This window comes from Salmo salar, chromosome ssa24 (assembly GCF_905237065.1).
Source record: "Salmo salar chromosome ssa24, Ssal_v3.1, whole genome shotgun sequence".
Classification (NCBI taxonomy): domain Eukaryota; kingdom Metazoa; phylum Chordata; class Actinopteri; order Salmoniformes; family Salmonidae; genus Salmo; species Salmo salar.
This window is the reverse complement of record NC_059465.1, coordinates 4,935,177-4,949,428: the sequence shown is the minus strand read 5'-3', so window position 1 is coordinate 4,949,428 and position 14,252 is coordinate 4,935,177. Positions and strand designations below refer to the sequence as shown.

At 42.1% G+C, this 14,252-nt stretch overlaps 1 protein-coding gene across 1 annotated transcript; it reads left to right on the top strand.

Moving 5' to 3' along the window:
• Window positions 1-1,703: 1,703 nt before the first annotated feature.
• LOC106584966 (alpha-(1,3)-fucosyltransferase 7) lies at window positions 1,704-6,143 on the top strand. The gene is made up of 2 exons (XM_014170649.2): window positions 1,704-2,306; window positions 3,699-6,143. The coding sequence occupies exon 2, from the start codon at window positions 3,822-3,824 to the stop codon at window positions 4,860-4,862; it is 1,041 nt and encodes a 346-aa protein (XP_014026124.1). The 5' UTR covers window positions 1,704-2,306; window positions 3,699-3,821; the 3' UTR covers window positions 4,863-6,143.
• The last annotated feature ends 8,109 nt before the right edge of the window (window positions 6,144-14,252 follow it).

Here is a 14,252-nt window from a genome sequence, read left to right as displayed (position 1 = left end):
ACTAGGCAGGGCTGTGTTTGAACAGATACAGTGCATTTGGAAAGTATTCAGCCCCTTGACTCTTTCCACATTTTGTTAAGTTTCAGCCTTATTCTAAAATGTATTAAATAGTTTGTCCCCCTTATCAATCTACACACAATACCCCATAATGACAAAGCAAAAACTGTTTTTTGGAATTGTTTGCAAAAAATTATAATAAAATACTGAAATATCACATTTACATACGTATTTAGACCCTTTACTCTGTACTTTGTTGAAGCAACTTTGGCGGAGATTACAGCCTCGAGTCTTCTTGGGTATGACGCTACAAGCTTGGCACACCTGTATTTGGGGAGTTTCTCACATTCTTCTCTGCAGATAATCTCAAACTGTGTCAGGTTAGATGAGGAGCGCCGCACAGCTATTTTCAGGTCTCTTCAGAGATGTTTGATCGGGTTCAAGTCCGGGCTCTGGCTGGGTCACTCAAGGACATTCAGAGACTTGTCCCAAAGCCACTCTTCATTGTCTTGGCTGTGTGCCTAGGTTCACTGTCCTGTTGGAAGGTGAACCTTCGCCCCAGTCTGAGGTCCTGAGTGCTCTGGAGCAGGTTTTCATCAAGGATGTCTCTGTACATTGCTCTGTTCATCTTTCCCTCGAGCCTGACTAGTCCCCCAGTTCCTGCCGCTGAAAAACATCCACACAGCATGATGCTGCCACCACCATGCTTCACCATAGGGATGGTGCCAGTTTTCCTAGAGACGTGACGCTTGGCATTCAGGCCAAAGAGTTGAATCTTGGTTTCATCAGACCAGAGAATCTTGTTTCTCATGGTCTCAGAGTCTTTAGGTACCTTTTGGCAAACCCCAAGCAAGCTGTCATGTGGCTTTTACTGAGGAGTGGCTTTCGTCTGGCCACTCTACCATATAGGCCTGATTGGTGGAGTGCTCCAGAGATGGTTGTACTTCTGGAAGGTTCTCCCATCTCCACAGAGGAACTCTGGAGCTCTGTCAGAGTGACCATCGGGTTCTTGGTCACCTCCCTGACCAAGGCCCTTCTCTAGGAAGACTCTTGGTGGTTCCAAACTTGATTTTGAATGATTGAGGCCACTGTGTTCTTGGGGACCTTCAATGCTGCATACATTTTTTGGTGCCTTTCCCCAGATCTGTGCCTCGACACAATCCTGTCTCGGAGCTCTACGGACAATTCCTTCGATCTCATGGCTTGGTTTTTGCTCTGACATGCACTGTCAACTGTGGGACCTTATACAGACAGGTGTGTGCCTTTCCAAATCATGTCCAATCAATTGAATTTACCACAGGTGGACTCCAATCAAGTTGTAGAAACATCTCAAGGATGATCAATGGAAACAGGATGCACCTGAGCTCGATTTCGAGTCTCATAGCAAAGGGTCTGAATACTTACGTAAATCATTTACACTGTGTGTAAATTGCAGAGGATTTTTATTTATTTAATCAATTTTAGAATAAGGCTGTAACGTAACAATGTGTGGAAAAAGTCAAGGGGTCTGAATACTTTCCGAATGCACTGTAAGATTCAGAAGTAAATTGCTGGCAAGCCAACTGCAAGAAAAGTGGCATTGGGCCACATACAACCGTTATTCTGTGGTCATGGTGTGGTACCTCTTTCCTCTCCATTTTTCAACAATGACACGAAAACATTGTGGTTTAGTAATCGAGAAGTCACGCCCTTGGTGCCTACGGATGACCTCAACTGAAGTGATTGTTCTGAGCGTACAGCTTAGATTATTCATGGGGAAAAGTTATCTAGCAAAGCTCAAATACAGTAAAAAAAATAAAAAAGAAGGGAAGCTGGAACATATGAAATGAATTCAGCACAGAAAACCGATTAAGATCTACTGATTAGGATCTCGTAGAACGTCCGGTTGACCAAAAACTCGGCTTGTACCCCCGTCTAATGATTGAAACATGCTTATTGTGGGCTCTTTCATTATTGTGATTGTTGTTGTGAGCACTAAATATGCTCCCAACAATTGAATGAGTACATATAAAACGTAAATAATGAGAGTAAAATTAATGTATTCTTAGAGTAACTACAACAGTGCCCTACCAAAGCTCAGCTGTACAATCCAGATGACTGTCATAAAGTCACAACCAAGGGTGTGGTTTGTGGTAAGTGCATGTTGAGAGAGAACAGAAAGATGATGTAGTTGGCTGGATTTCCTACACACTGGTATGTGCCACTGCCTACGTTACTATATAATCTCACAGGAGAAAAGTCATCTTCAGTGAGTCTTACCTCCACAGGACAGCAAACACTGACAGACATTCACCTCGGACCTCACCCAGGTGAGCACAATTGAGCCTTGGTGTCGTGAGAAGTACCACTGAGCCTTGGTGTCGTGAGACATCTCTATTTGCCAAATCAAATCAAATCTTATTGGTCACATACACATGGTTAGCAGATGTTAATGCGAGTGTAGCGAAATGCTTGTGCTTCTAGTTCCGACAGTGCAATAATATGCGAACAAGTAATCTAACAATGCCAGCGCTACTAAAAGGGTTCTATGGAATGGGATGCTCATCTGGGTAAATTTTAAAAAAGAACCGGTGATGGAATGGCTTACTACCAGGGAGAACACTAAATAAAAGAGTATCTATGCATTAGATAAAATGTTTGTTGTTGCGGCCCTTTTGGGACATCTCCGTGATGTGTCTTTATGCACGAAGAATGCAATGGTTCTGAATACTGCACTCTTAGAAAAAAAGGAGCTATCTCAAACCTTAAATGGTTCTTTGGTTGTCCCCATAGGAGAACCCTTTGAATAACCCTTTTTGGTTCCAGGTAGAACCCTTTCCACAGAGGGTTCTACATAAAACACAAAGGGGTTCTATGTGGAACCAAAAAGGGTTTTCCCTGGAACCAAAACGTGTTCTCCTATGGGGACAGCTGAGTAACCCTTTTGGAATCCTTTTTTCTAAGAGTGCAGGGGTCTGGGAAGGCTGAAAAATAATGTTCCTGTTATGCACAGCATGATACATTGTAAGTCGCTCTGGATAAGAGCGTCTGCTAAATGACTTAAATGTAAATGTAAATGTATCTCATTACATAGCCACACACAGCAGGAGGCCATTCAGGCGTCACACATTATATTTCACACCGCATGAATCAGCACAAAGCTAGAGCACTTCAGCAGGTACCATCTGAAACCATTTCTGTTCCTCTGACTGTCATTTCATCTCCTTTGAAACTATATGGAAGAGGCAGAAAACGTGCTTTTATGTACATGGGCTATGTGAAAAAAGAGAGATAATTTCCATTTGTAGTGATATATGAATATTTTCTGATTACTTGAATCAATTAATCAATCCTCAGATATTGTATATTCCATCTTCCGTAAGACTAATAATTTGCTGTACTTAATGTATTTAACTGTCACAGTGATTGTGAAATACTGACTGAAAGTGGGATGGTTATCTAAAAAATAGAAAGAAGTGAGAGGATGTGGTATTGCAGAGGTGAAGTGGAGCTGACGCAGTTTTCTAAAAGTGACTATTTTCATTCATTAGAGAATCTTCTGCCATATTGTTCATGTCTGTATTTATAAGGAATTCCAAGAGCTTCTTCCAACCCTATTCTTTAAAGACCCGATTCAGACTTAGAAAATGTATGCTTTTCCTAAGCGTTTTGACTGGGCCCTTGAATCTATTGAATACTAATTTATCTTATTGTCTTACCAGGGAGGAAATATTACACTATTTGAGTAACAACCCCAAGGAGATTGTGTGATTCTGGACTAAACTAAAGTACGCCGCAATTCCACCATTCAGTCTGTTGCCTGCCTGTCATCCCCTGGGTCAGAGATGACTGCCTCCATGCCCCTGTTCCTCTCAGCCATTATGCTCCTCAGCATCTCCTCTTATGTGCTCCACCAGAGGCTCCTACTGCTGGCTCAGATAGGGATCGCTCATCAACACAAACCCAGGAACCTCACCATCCTGCTGTGGCACTGGCCCTTCGGCCGTCCCTACAGCCTGGAGGGAGATGTGTGCAGCGACGAGTACGGTATCCCAGGCTGCCTCCTCAGTGACAACACCTCCCTGTTCCCCCAGGCAGACGTGGTGGTCTTCCACAACCATGAGCTGAGGACCGGCCGCTCTTCCCTGCCTCTCCACCTCCCCCGGTCAGTCTCCCAGCGCTGGCTCTGGCTGTCCCTTGAGCCCCCGGTGCACAATGGCAACCTGACCAAGTACAATGGACTGTTCAACTGGACCATGAGCTACCGAGGCGACGCTGACATATCCATGCCCTATGGGAAGATAGTTCCGGTTCCACATAACGGTAACAGTAGCAGCTATGTGATCCCCAAGAAGAGGGCTTGTTTGGCCAGCTGGGTGGTCAGCAACTACAGGCCGGACCATGCCAGGAGTCAAGTCTACCAGAGCCTGAGGAAGTACATTCCCATAGAGGTGTATGGACACTGGTCAAAGAGGCCACTGACCGACCAAAGTCTGATACCCATCATTGGCCACTGTAGCTTCTACCTGGCTTTTGAAAACTCAGTGGCATTGGACTACATAACTGAGAAGTTGTGGAGGAATGCCTACCAAGCAGGGGCAGTACCTGTGGTTCTGGGGCCCTCTCGGGCTAACTATGAGGCTCTTGTGCCACCAGGCTCGTTCATCCATGTCAGTGACTTCAATAGCACAGAGGGGCTGGCTGTCTTCCTACAGCAGCTGGCCACAGACAGAGGACGCTATGAGGGTTACTTCAAGTGGCGTCAGACACATAGAATCAAGATGTACACCGACTGGAGAGAGAGGCTCTGTAATATCTGTGCCAACTATCAAAGACTACCAGGTAACAAGGTGTACTATGATCTGGAGGCATGGGCCAGTAGATAACATCATAGATGCTTTTACTACTGTAGGTTATTTTGTACTACAATATGTTCAAGAACTTGTATTGTAGCCAGTTTTTTTTCACCTGCAAAACAACAGTCTGCAGTGAAACTTGAAAAACATTCCGTTCTGGTGGTGTGCCACTTTCACATCAGCTTGATGACATTACAACATTCACTTTTGGTCCCTAATGCAGAAACACCACAGAAAAATCACAACTTCTGTAACACCCAGCTTTCTGACACAATACATTTTTAGTTCATATATTAGATACTTTATTTTGTTATTATTAGTAATATGTATTTTCTTTCTGTATCTAATCAGGTTGACAAATGTGGGTGGGCAAGTGGGAGGGATAGGGAAGGCTCAGGGGACAAACAAGGGCTTTTTGGGATTCAGAGAGGTTTCACTTTTGTAAAAATGTTTGCTTAAAACTTCAATAGAAAAATGGAAATAAGGAAATGACACAACCGTGTAGGCTAGCTAGCTCATGATGCAATTGTAATGGCACAAGACAATGTCTTTCCAGGCAGTAATATTGAGGGTAAGCTTTCATAGATTTGTTTCTCTCTCTGTATTTTGCTACTTATAATACGTTACAGTATAGTTCATACCCTTTATTTAGGCATAATGACTAATGCAAGTAAGTTGCCAACCTTAGCGTGACTTACTCCACTTAAGCCCTTGGCTCCTATGGGGAGAATAGGCAGTTGATGAATGTCCTCCATCACACTTGGTTCAGGGTTTTTCCAGATCACACCAATTGAGGCCGTTCTCAGTCATTTCTGCCTGGATGTCTCTCCTCCAAGTGCTTCTGGGTCAACCCCTGTTTCTTTTCCCCTGGAAAAGAATAGTAAACCATTAACAAAATCCCTGTACCAATACTTACGCAATCCCTCTCAGAGAGATTACTGTGTATTAACAGTTCTGCATGTCACTCAATTCAAACAAACTCCTCTGTAACCTAATGTGACTGTATAACCAATAGTGATGCAATTATTGAATTTCTAGTTTCAATGAAAATTACACACACAAACGTTGCATCTCAAATGGTACCCTATTCCCTACATAGTGTAATTTATAGGGAATAGTGTGCCATTTGGGATGTAACCTTAGTTTCTGGTACAGATACCCGTGAGGAGACGTTGCTTTATAATCTCAACATCTATGGATTCAAGGAACAATAATTGACCACTATGCACATATAGCTCTGGCCACCAGATGTCATGATTGCCTAAAAACTGAATAAAACATGGAAACAATAAAGATATGCTTTTTACATTTCTTCAGTGGTGTAAAGTACTTAAGTAAAACTACTTTAAAGTACAACTTAAGTAGTTTTTTTGGGTGTCTGTACTTTACTATTTATATTTTCAAAATGGTTTACTTTTACTTCACTACATTAAAACATTCCCAAACCAGAAACCGTGGATTGATGGCAGCATTCGCGCAAAACTGAAAGCACGAACCACTGCTTTTAATCAGGGCAAGGTGACCGGAAACATGACCGAATACAAACAGTGTAGCTATTCCCTCCGCAAGGCAATCAAACAAGCTAAGCGTCAGTATAGAGCAGGGGCGAAAATCTGATATCCACTTTGGAGGGGACAATCACATGAAATTTTCTCAAGAGCAATTCCTGAGGGGGACACCAAAAGTAGTGCTGTAACACATAGCCTACATTGTAATATGGTAAATGTATATTGAGGAACCAAAGAAATAAGGTGTTTGCCGTACTCCTAACTACCGGTACCCAGAACTACACAACTAATCACAACAGCAATACCATTGCCTTTAACAAATCTTAGTTCAGTCACCAGTTTAAGTTGAGAGTGGGGGTATCCATGGCATTTTCCAATTATGTTCCTATTTTACAAGTCAAAAAAATTGAGAACCTTTCATAATGTTGCCAAACAAAGACTCAACAAACTTACCTGAGACTCCCTGTCTCTGCCAGTCTGTCCCTGCATATCTGTCCCCAACTCTGCTGTCTGTGTGCCATCTGTTGCCTGCTCTGCCTAATGACATCATTGTGAAACATTTCCATTAGAATTTAATTTCTTTCTTATGAACATTTTATCAACTAGTCTTTGAGATATTAGGCTACTAGGGTTCTTACTATGCGTTTTGGTGTATTGAAAAATACTCTGATGTCCGTCCTTTATTTTTCTGCCATTTTCTACCTGGCTGGCTGGCTGGCTACACACACATTGTGTAGGTTATTTACAGTAGGAGATGGGCTTCTATCATCTTCAATCATTCTATATGGGCTTCGATCTAAAAGGTAGCTAGCAAATGTGAAACGGATTAAAATGACAAGAGTTGACAGCTGTATGAGTTCACCATTTACACAACATATGCTGCAACCTTTTGTAATTTTAATAGTTTGTTTCATATTGGCTGGCTTCTAACAATAGCTGAATTTGCAAAGCTAGCGAGCACCAATTCAGTTTCAGTGGTGTTTGCTATAATCTTTGCTACCTGGGTTAAATAAAGGTGAAATAAAATAAATAAATAAAAGTTCCCTTGCGACAATTTAGCTTTTGCAACGAGACCATTAAATATATTTAAGACAATGGTAGAAGAGAGTGTAGTTCTGTTCAGTTTGGACTTCAGTTTATCGCTAACCTTATCACAGGGACTTTGAAGCACTAACTTACATCATCTGCATGCTGATTCCATCTTTGACGACGCCACATAAATGGAATAGGTACTAGCTAGCTTAATAGTTAATATTTGCGCGCTAGCTCTGCATATTCAGCTAGTGTGTGTGCGCGATTGACTGGATGAACCTCACGGCAGTTACGTAGCAAGCTAAGGAACTGGCAGTGGATCAAACCATTGTGAGGCAAAGGGCGGGGGTCGCAATCTTTTGAAACTTAAAAACGCGCTATTAAGTGTCTATAATCAGCACAATTGCTTTCATTGCGTATTATTAATATTATTTAAATTACATAGTTATGTTTCAGTGATATATTGGGGGGGGACAAATCATATTTTTCCAAGGATGGGGGGGTCGTGTCCCCCCCGTCCCCCCCGGGATTTCCGCCCCTGGTATAGAGACAAAGTAGAGTCGCAATTCAACGGCTCAGACACGAGAGGTATGTGGCAGGGTCTCCAGTCAATCACGGACTTTAAAAGGAAAACCAGCCCCGTCACAGACCAGGATGTCTTCCTCCCAGACAGACTAAACTTTGCTCGCTTTGAGGACAATACAGTGCCACTGACCCGGCCCGCTACCAAAACCTGCGGGCTCTCCTTCACTGCAGCCAACGTGAGCAAAACATTTAAACGTGTCAACCCTTACAAGGCTGCAGGTCCAGACGGCATCCCAGCCGCGTCCTCAGAGCATACGCATAGACCATCTGGCTGGTGTGTTTACGGACATATTCAATCAAACCTTATTCCAGTCTGCTGTCCCCACATGCTTCAACAGGGCCACTAGTGTTCCTGTTCCCAAGAAAGCTAAGGTAACTGAGCTAAATGACTACTGCCGTAGCACTGACTTCTGTCATCATGAAGTGCTTTGAGAGACTAGTCAAGGACCATATCACCTCCACCCTACCTGACACCCTAGACCCACTCCAATTTGCTTACCGCCCCAATAGGTCCACAGACGACGCAATCACACTGCCCTAACCAATCTGGATAAGAGGAATACCTATGTGAGAATGCTGTTCATCGACTACAGCTCAGCATTTAACACCATAGTACCCTCCAAACTCGTCATCAAGCTCGAGACCCTGGGTCTCGACCCCACCCCGTGCAACTGGGTCCAGGACTTCCTGACGGGCCGTCCCCAGGTAGTGAGGGTAGGTAACAACATATCCACCCCGCTGATCCTCAACACTGGGGCCCCACAAGTAGAGGTCGACCGATTATGATTTTTCACCGCCGATACCGATTATTGGAGGGCCCAAAATAATGACAAAATAATGGGTTTGTAATAATGACAATTACAACAATACTGAATGAACACTTATTTTAACTTAATATAATACATCAATAAAATCAATTTAGCCTCAAATAAATAATGAAACATGTTCAATTTGGTTTAAATAATGCAAAAACAAAGTGTTGGAGAAGAAAGTAAAAGTGCAGTATGTGCCATGTAAGAAAGCTAACGTTTAAGTTCCTTGCTAAGAATATGAGAACATATGAAAGCTGGTGGTTCCTTTTAACATGAGTCATCAATATTCCCAGGTAAGAAGTTTTAGGTTGTAGTTATTATAGGAATTATAGGACTATTTCTCTCTATACGATTTGTATTTCATATACCTTTGACTATTGGATGTTCTTATAGGCACTTTAGTATTGCCAGTGTAACAGTATAGCTTACGTCCCTCTCCTCGCTCCTACCTGGGCTCAAACCAGGAACACATCGACAACAGCCACCCTCGAAGCAGCGTTACCCATGCAGAGCAAGGGGAACAACTACTCCAAGTCTCAGAGGGAGTGACGTTTGAAACGTTATTAGTGCGCACCCGCTAACTAGCTAGCCATTTCACATCGGGTTACACCAGCCTAATCTTGGGAGTTGATAGGCTTGAAGTCATAAACAGCACAATGCTTGAAGCACAGCGAAGAGCTGCTGGCAAAACGCACGAAGGTGCTGTTTGAATGAATGCTTACAAGCCTGCTGCTGCCTACCACCGCTCAGTCAGACTGCTCTATCAAATCATAGACTTAATTATAACATAATAACGCACAGAAATACGAGCCTTTGGTCATTAATATGGTCGAATCCTGAAACTATCATCTCGAAAACAAAACATTTTTCCTTTCAGTGAAATACGGAACCGTTTCGTATTTTATCTAACGGGTGGCATCCCTAAATCTAAATATTCCTGTTACATTGCACATCCTTCAATGTTATGTCATAATTACCTACAATTCTGGCAAATTAGTTCGCAACGAGCCAGGCGGCCCAAACTGTTGCATATACCCTGACTCTGCGTGCAATGAACGCAAGAGAAATGACACAATTTCACCTGGTTAATATTGCCTGCTAACCTGGATTTCTTTTAGCTAAATATGCACGTTTAAAAATATATACTTATGTGTAATGATTTTAAGAAAGGCATTGAGGTTTATGGTTAGGTACAGTCGTGCAACGATTGTGCTTTTTTCGCAAATACGCTTTTGTTAAATCATCCCCCGTTTGGCGAAGTCGACTGTCTTTGTTAGGAAGAAATAGTCTTCACAGTTCGCAACGAGCCAGGTGGCCCAAACTGCTGCATATACCCTGACTCTGTTGCAAGAAAAGTGACACATTTTCCCTAGTTAATAGAAATTCATGTTAGCAGGCAATATTAACTAAATATGCAGGTTTAAAAATATATACTTGTGTATTGATTTTAAGAAAAGCATTGATGTTTATGGTTGGAGCAACGTGTACCTCAGCGATTATATGCAACGCAGGACAGGCTAGATAAACTAGTAATATCATCAACCATGTGTAGTTAACTAGTGATTATGATTGATTGATTGTTTTTTATAAGATAAGTTTAATGCTAGCTAGCAACTTACCTTGGCTTCTTACTGCATTCGCAGGCAGGCTCCTCGTGGAGTGCAATGTAAAGCAGGTAGTTAGAGCGTTGGACTAGTTAACCGCAAGGTTGCAAGATTGAATCCCCGAGCTGACAAGGTAAAAATCTGTCATTCTGCCCCTGAACAAGGCAGTTAACCCACCGTTCCTAGGCCGTCATTGAAAATAAGAATGTGTTCTTAACTGACTTGCCTAGTTAAATAAAGGTAAAAAAAAAAAAATGATTGGCCAAATCGGCATCCAAAAATACCGATTTCCGATTGTTATGAAATCTTGAAATCGGCCCTAATTAATCGGCCATTCCGATTAATCAGTCGACCTCTACCCACAAGGGTGCGTTCTCAGCCCTCACCTGTACTCCCTGTTCACCCACGACTGCGTGGCCATGCACGCCTCCAACTCAATCATCAAGTTTGCAGACGACACTACAGTGGTAGGCTTGATTACCAATAACAACGAGACGGCCTACAGGGAGGAGGTGAGGGCCCTCGGAGTGTGGTGTCAGGAAAATAACCTCACACTCAATGTCAACAAAACAAAGGAGATGATCGTGGACTTTAGGAAACAGCAGAGGGAGCTCCCCCCTATCCACATCGACGGGAGGGTAGAAAGTTTTAAGTTCCTTGGCGTACACATCACGGACAAACTGAAATGGTCCAACCACACAGGCAGCATGGTGAAGAAGGCGCAGCAGCACCTCTTCAACCTCAGGAGGCTGAAGAAATTCGGCTTGTCACCAAAATCACTCACAAACATTTACAGACGCACAATCGAGAGCATCCTGTCGGGCTGTATCACCGCCTGGTACGGCAACTGCTCCGCCCATAACCGGAAGGCTCTCCAGAGGGTTGTGAGGTCAGCACAACGCATCACCGGGGGCAAACTACCTGGTACTTTTGATACTTAAGTACATTTAAAATCAAATACTTTTAGACTTTTACTCAAGTAGTATTTTACTGGGTGACTTTCACTTTAGCTTGAGTCATTTTCAATTAAGGAATCTTTACTTTTACTCAAGTATGACAATTGGGTACTTTTTCCACCACTGGATTTCTTGAGTTTAGAATAAATCATTAATTGTTTTATAGGCTATTAACATTACCAGTCAGAAATATGGATACACCTACTCAATCCAGGGTTTTTCTTTATTTTTACTATTTTCTACATTGTAGAATAATAGTGAAGACATCAAAACTGAAATAACACACATGGAATCATGCAGTAACCAAAAAAGTGTTAAACAAATCCAAATATATTTTATATTTGAGATTCTTCAAAATAGCCACCCTTTGCCTTGATGACAGCTTTGCACACTCTCGGCATTATTTCATCCATCTTCACCTGGAATGCTTTTCCAACAGTTTTTAAGCAGTTCCCACTTATGCTGAGCACTTTTTGGCTGCATTTCCTTCACTCTGCGGTCCAACTCATCCAAAGCCATCGCAATTGGGTTGAGGTCGGGTGATTGTGGAGGCCAGGTCATCTGATGCACTTTCCCTCTTGGTAAAATAGCCCTTACACAGCCTGGAGGTGTTGGGTAATTGTCCTGTTGAAAAACAAACGATAGTCCCACTAAGCGCAAACCAGATGGGATGGCATATTTCTGCAGAATGCTGTAGTAGCCATGCTGGTTAAGTGTGCCTTGAATTCTAAATAAATCACAGACAGTGTCACCAGCAAAGCACCCCCACACCATCACACCTCCTCCTCCATGCTTCACAGTGGGAACCACACATGCAGAGATCATCCATTTACCTACTCTGTATCTCACAAAGACATGGTGGTTGGAACCAAAAATCTCACTTTTGGACTCATCAGACCAAAGGACAAATTTCACCGGTCTAATGTCCATTGTTCGTGTTTCTTGGCCTAAGCAAGTCTCTTCTTATTATTAGTGTCCTTTAGTAGTGGTTTCTTTGCAGCAATTCGACCATGAAGGCCTGATGCACACAGTCTCCTCTGAACAGTTGATGTTGAGGTGTGTCTGCATTTATTTGGGTTGCAATCTGAGGTGCAGTTAACTCTAATGAACTTATCCTCTGCAGCAGAGGTAACTCTGGGTCTTCCTTTCCTGTGGCGGTCCTCATCAGAGCCAGTTTCATCATAACGCTTGATGGTTTTTGTGACTGCACTTGAAGTTTTCAAAGTTTTTGAAATTTTCCATATTGACTGACCTTCATGTCTTAAAGTAATGACGGACTGTCGTTTGTCTTTGCTCATTTGAGCTGTTCTTGCCATAATATGGACTTGGTCTTTTACCAAATAGGGCTAATTTAAAACTTTTTTGCTTACTACATGATTCCATATGCTTTATTTCATAGTTTCGATGTCTTCACTATTATTCTACAATTTTATAAAATAGTAAAAATAAAGAAAAACCCTGGAATGAGTAGGTGTGTCCAATTTTTGAATGTTACTGTATATTTTGATTCTCTCATGAGATCCCAGATTGTTGTTTGCATCACATCTAGTATTTTTGCTTGATTTTCATTTAAAAACAATCTTCACTTGAAGCTTTAGATCATCTTCCAACAAGATTGTCCATTGTCATAAAAAACACAGCACAGCAGACCATGTTGCAGTTAAGATAGTATAAATACTTTATTACATTTTTCTGATATCTCTTCATGCATCATGTTCAACAATCCCAGTAGTAGTGAAAGAGGTTGTTCATCGCTCAGGGTTGGTGTGTTAATTACCCTCTAGTCCGGGAGGGGGGTTTACTGTAGAAAAGGGCAGTCACTAATCACTCCTGGAGATTCTTAACTATCCACATTCGTGAAAGTAAGCAAAGAGCACATTTCAATCCTTCAACAAAGATTTATGGAAAACCTAGGAATTATGATCAGCATTTTGCAACCCTGGGCCTAGGGGACAGTATTGATGTACAGGTAACTGCCAAAATAAAAGGAAGGATGAGGGATACAAAGTACTGTATATTGAAGGCAGGTGCTACCACACAGGTGTGGTTCCTTAAAAGTCCAAAGCAGATGCTTTTCTCAATATCAAATCATTTCTGGGTAACAATTAAGTGCCTTACTGTGACTGTTTTCAATTAAAATGATCAAAAACAAACAAAAATAGCTTCTTAGCAAAGAGCAACTTCTCATACAAGAATTTTGCTAGGACTGTCTGGGATTGGTCTGGGATACAGTAAAAACTGAAAACTAGCTGTTATTGGCAGAGAGGTTTGGAACTCTCTTCTTATTGGTCTACTAACGACACCTGGGTATGACACCAGGCAGGCCAAAACGACAGTAGGCTGAACATTTCAGGCAGTCTTTTCAAACAGCTCTTACACTTAAAGGGCATTACCATCATTTTCACAATGTTAGTGTTATTCTAACCTCAGTGTGGAAATCCATGACAGACTGACCAGGTGAATCCAGGTGAAAGGTAAGAACCCTTATTGATGTCACCTGTTAAATCCACTTCAAACAGTGAAGATGAAGATGAAGGGGGAGGAGACAGGTTAAAGAATGCTTTTTAAGCCTTGAGACAATTGAGTATGTGTGCCATTCAGAGGGTGAATGGGCAAGACAAAATATTTAAGTGCCTTTGAACGGTTTGAGTGTCAAGAACTGCAACACTGCTTGGTTTTTCCACTCAACAGTTTCCCGTGTGTATCAAAAATGGTCCACCACCCAAAGTACATGCAGCCAACTTGACACAACTGTGGGAAGTACTGGAGTCAACATGAGCCAGCATCCCTTTGGAACGCTTTCAACACATTGTAGAGTCCATGCCCTAACGAATTGAGGCTGTTCTGAGGGTAAAAGGTGTGCAATTCAATATTAGGAATGTGTTCCTAATGTTTTGTGCATTCTGTGTAAATATAAAACATT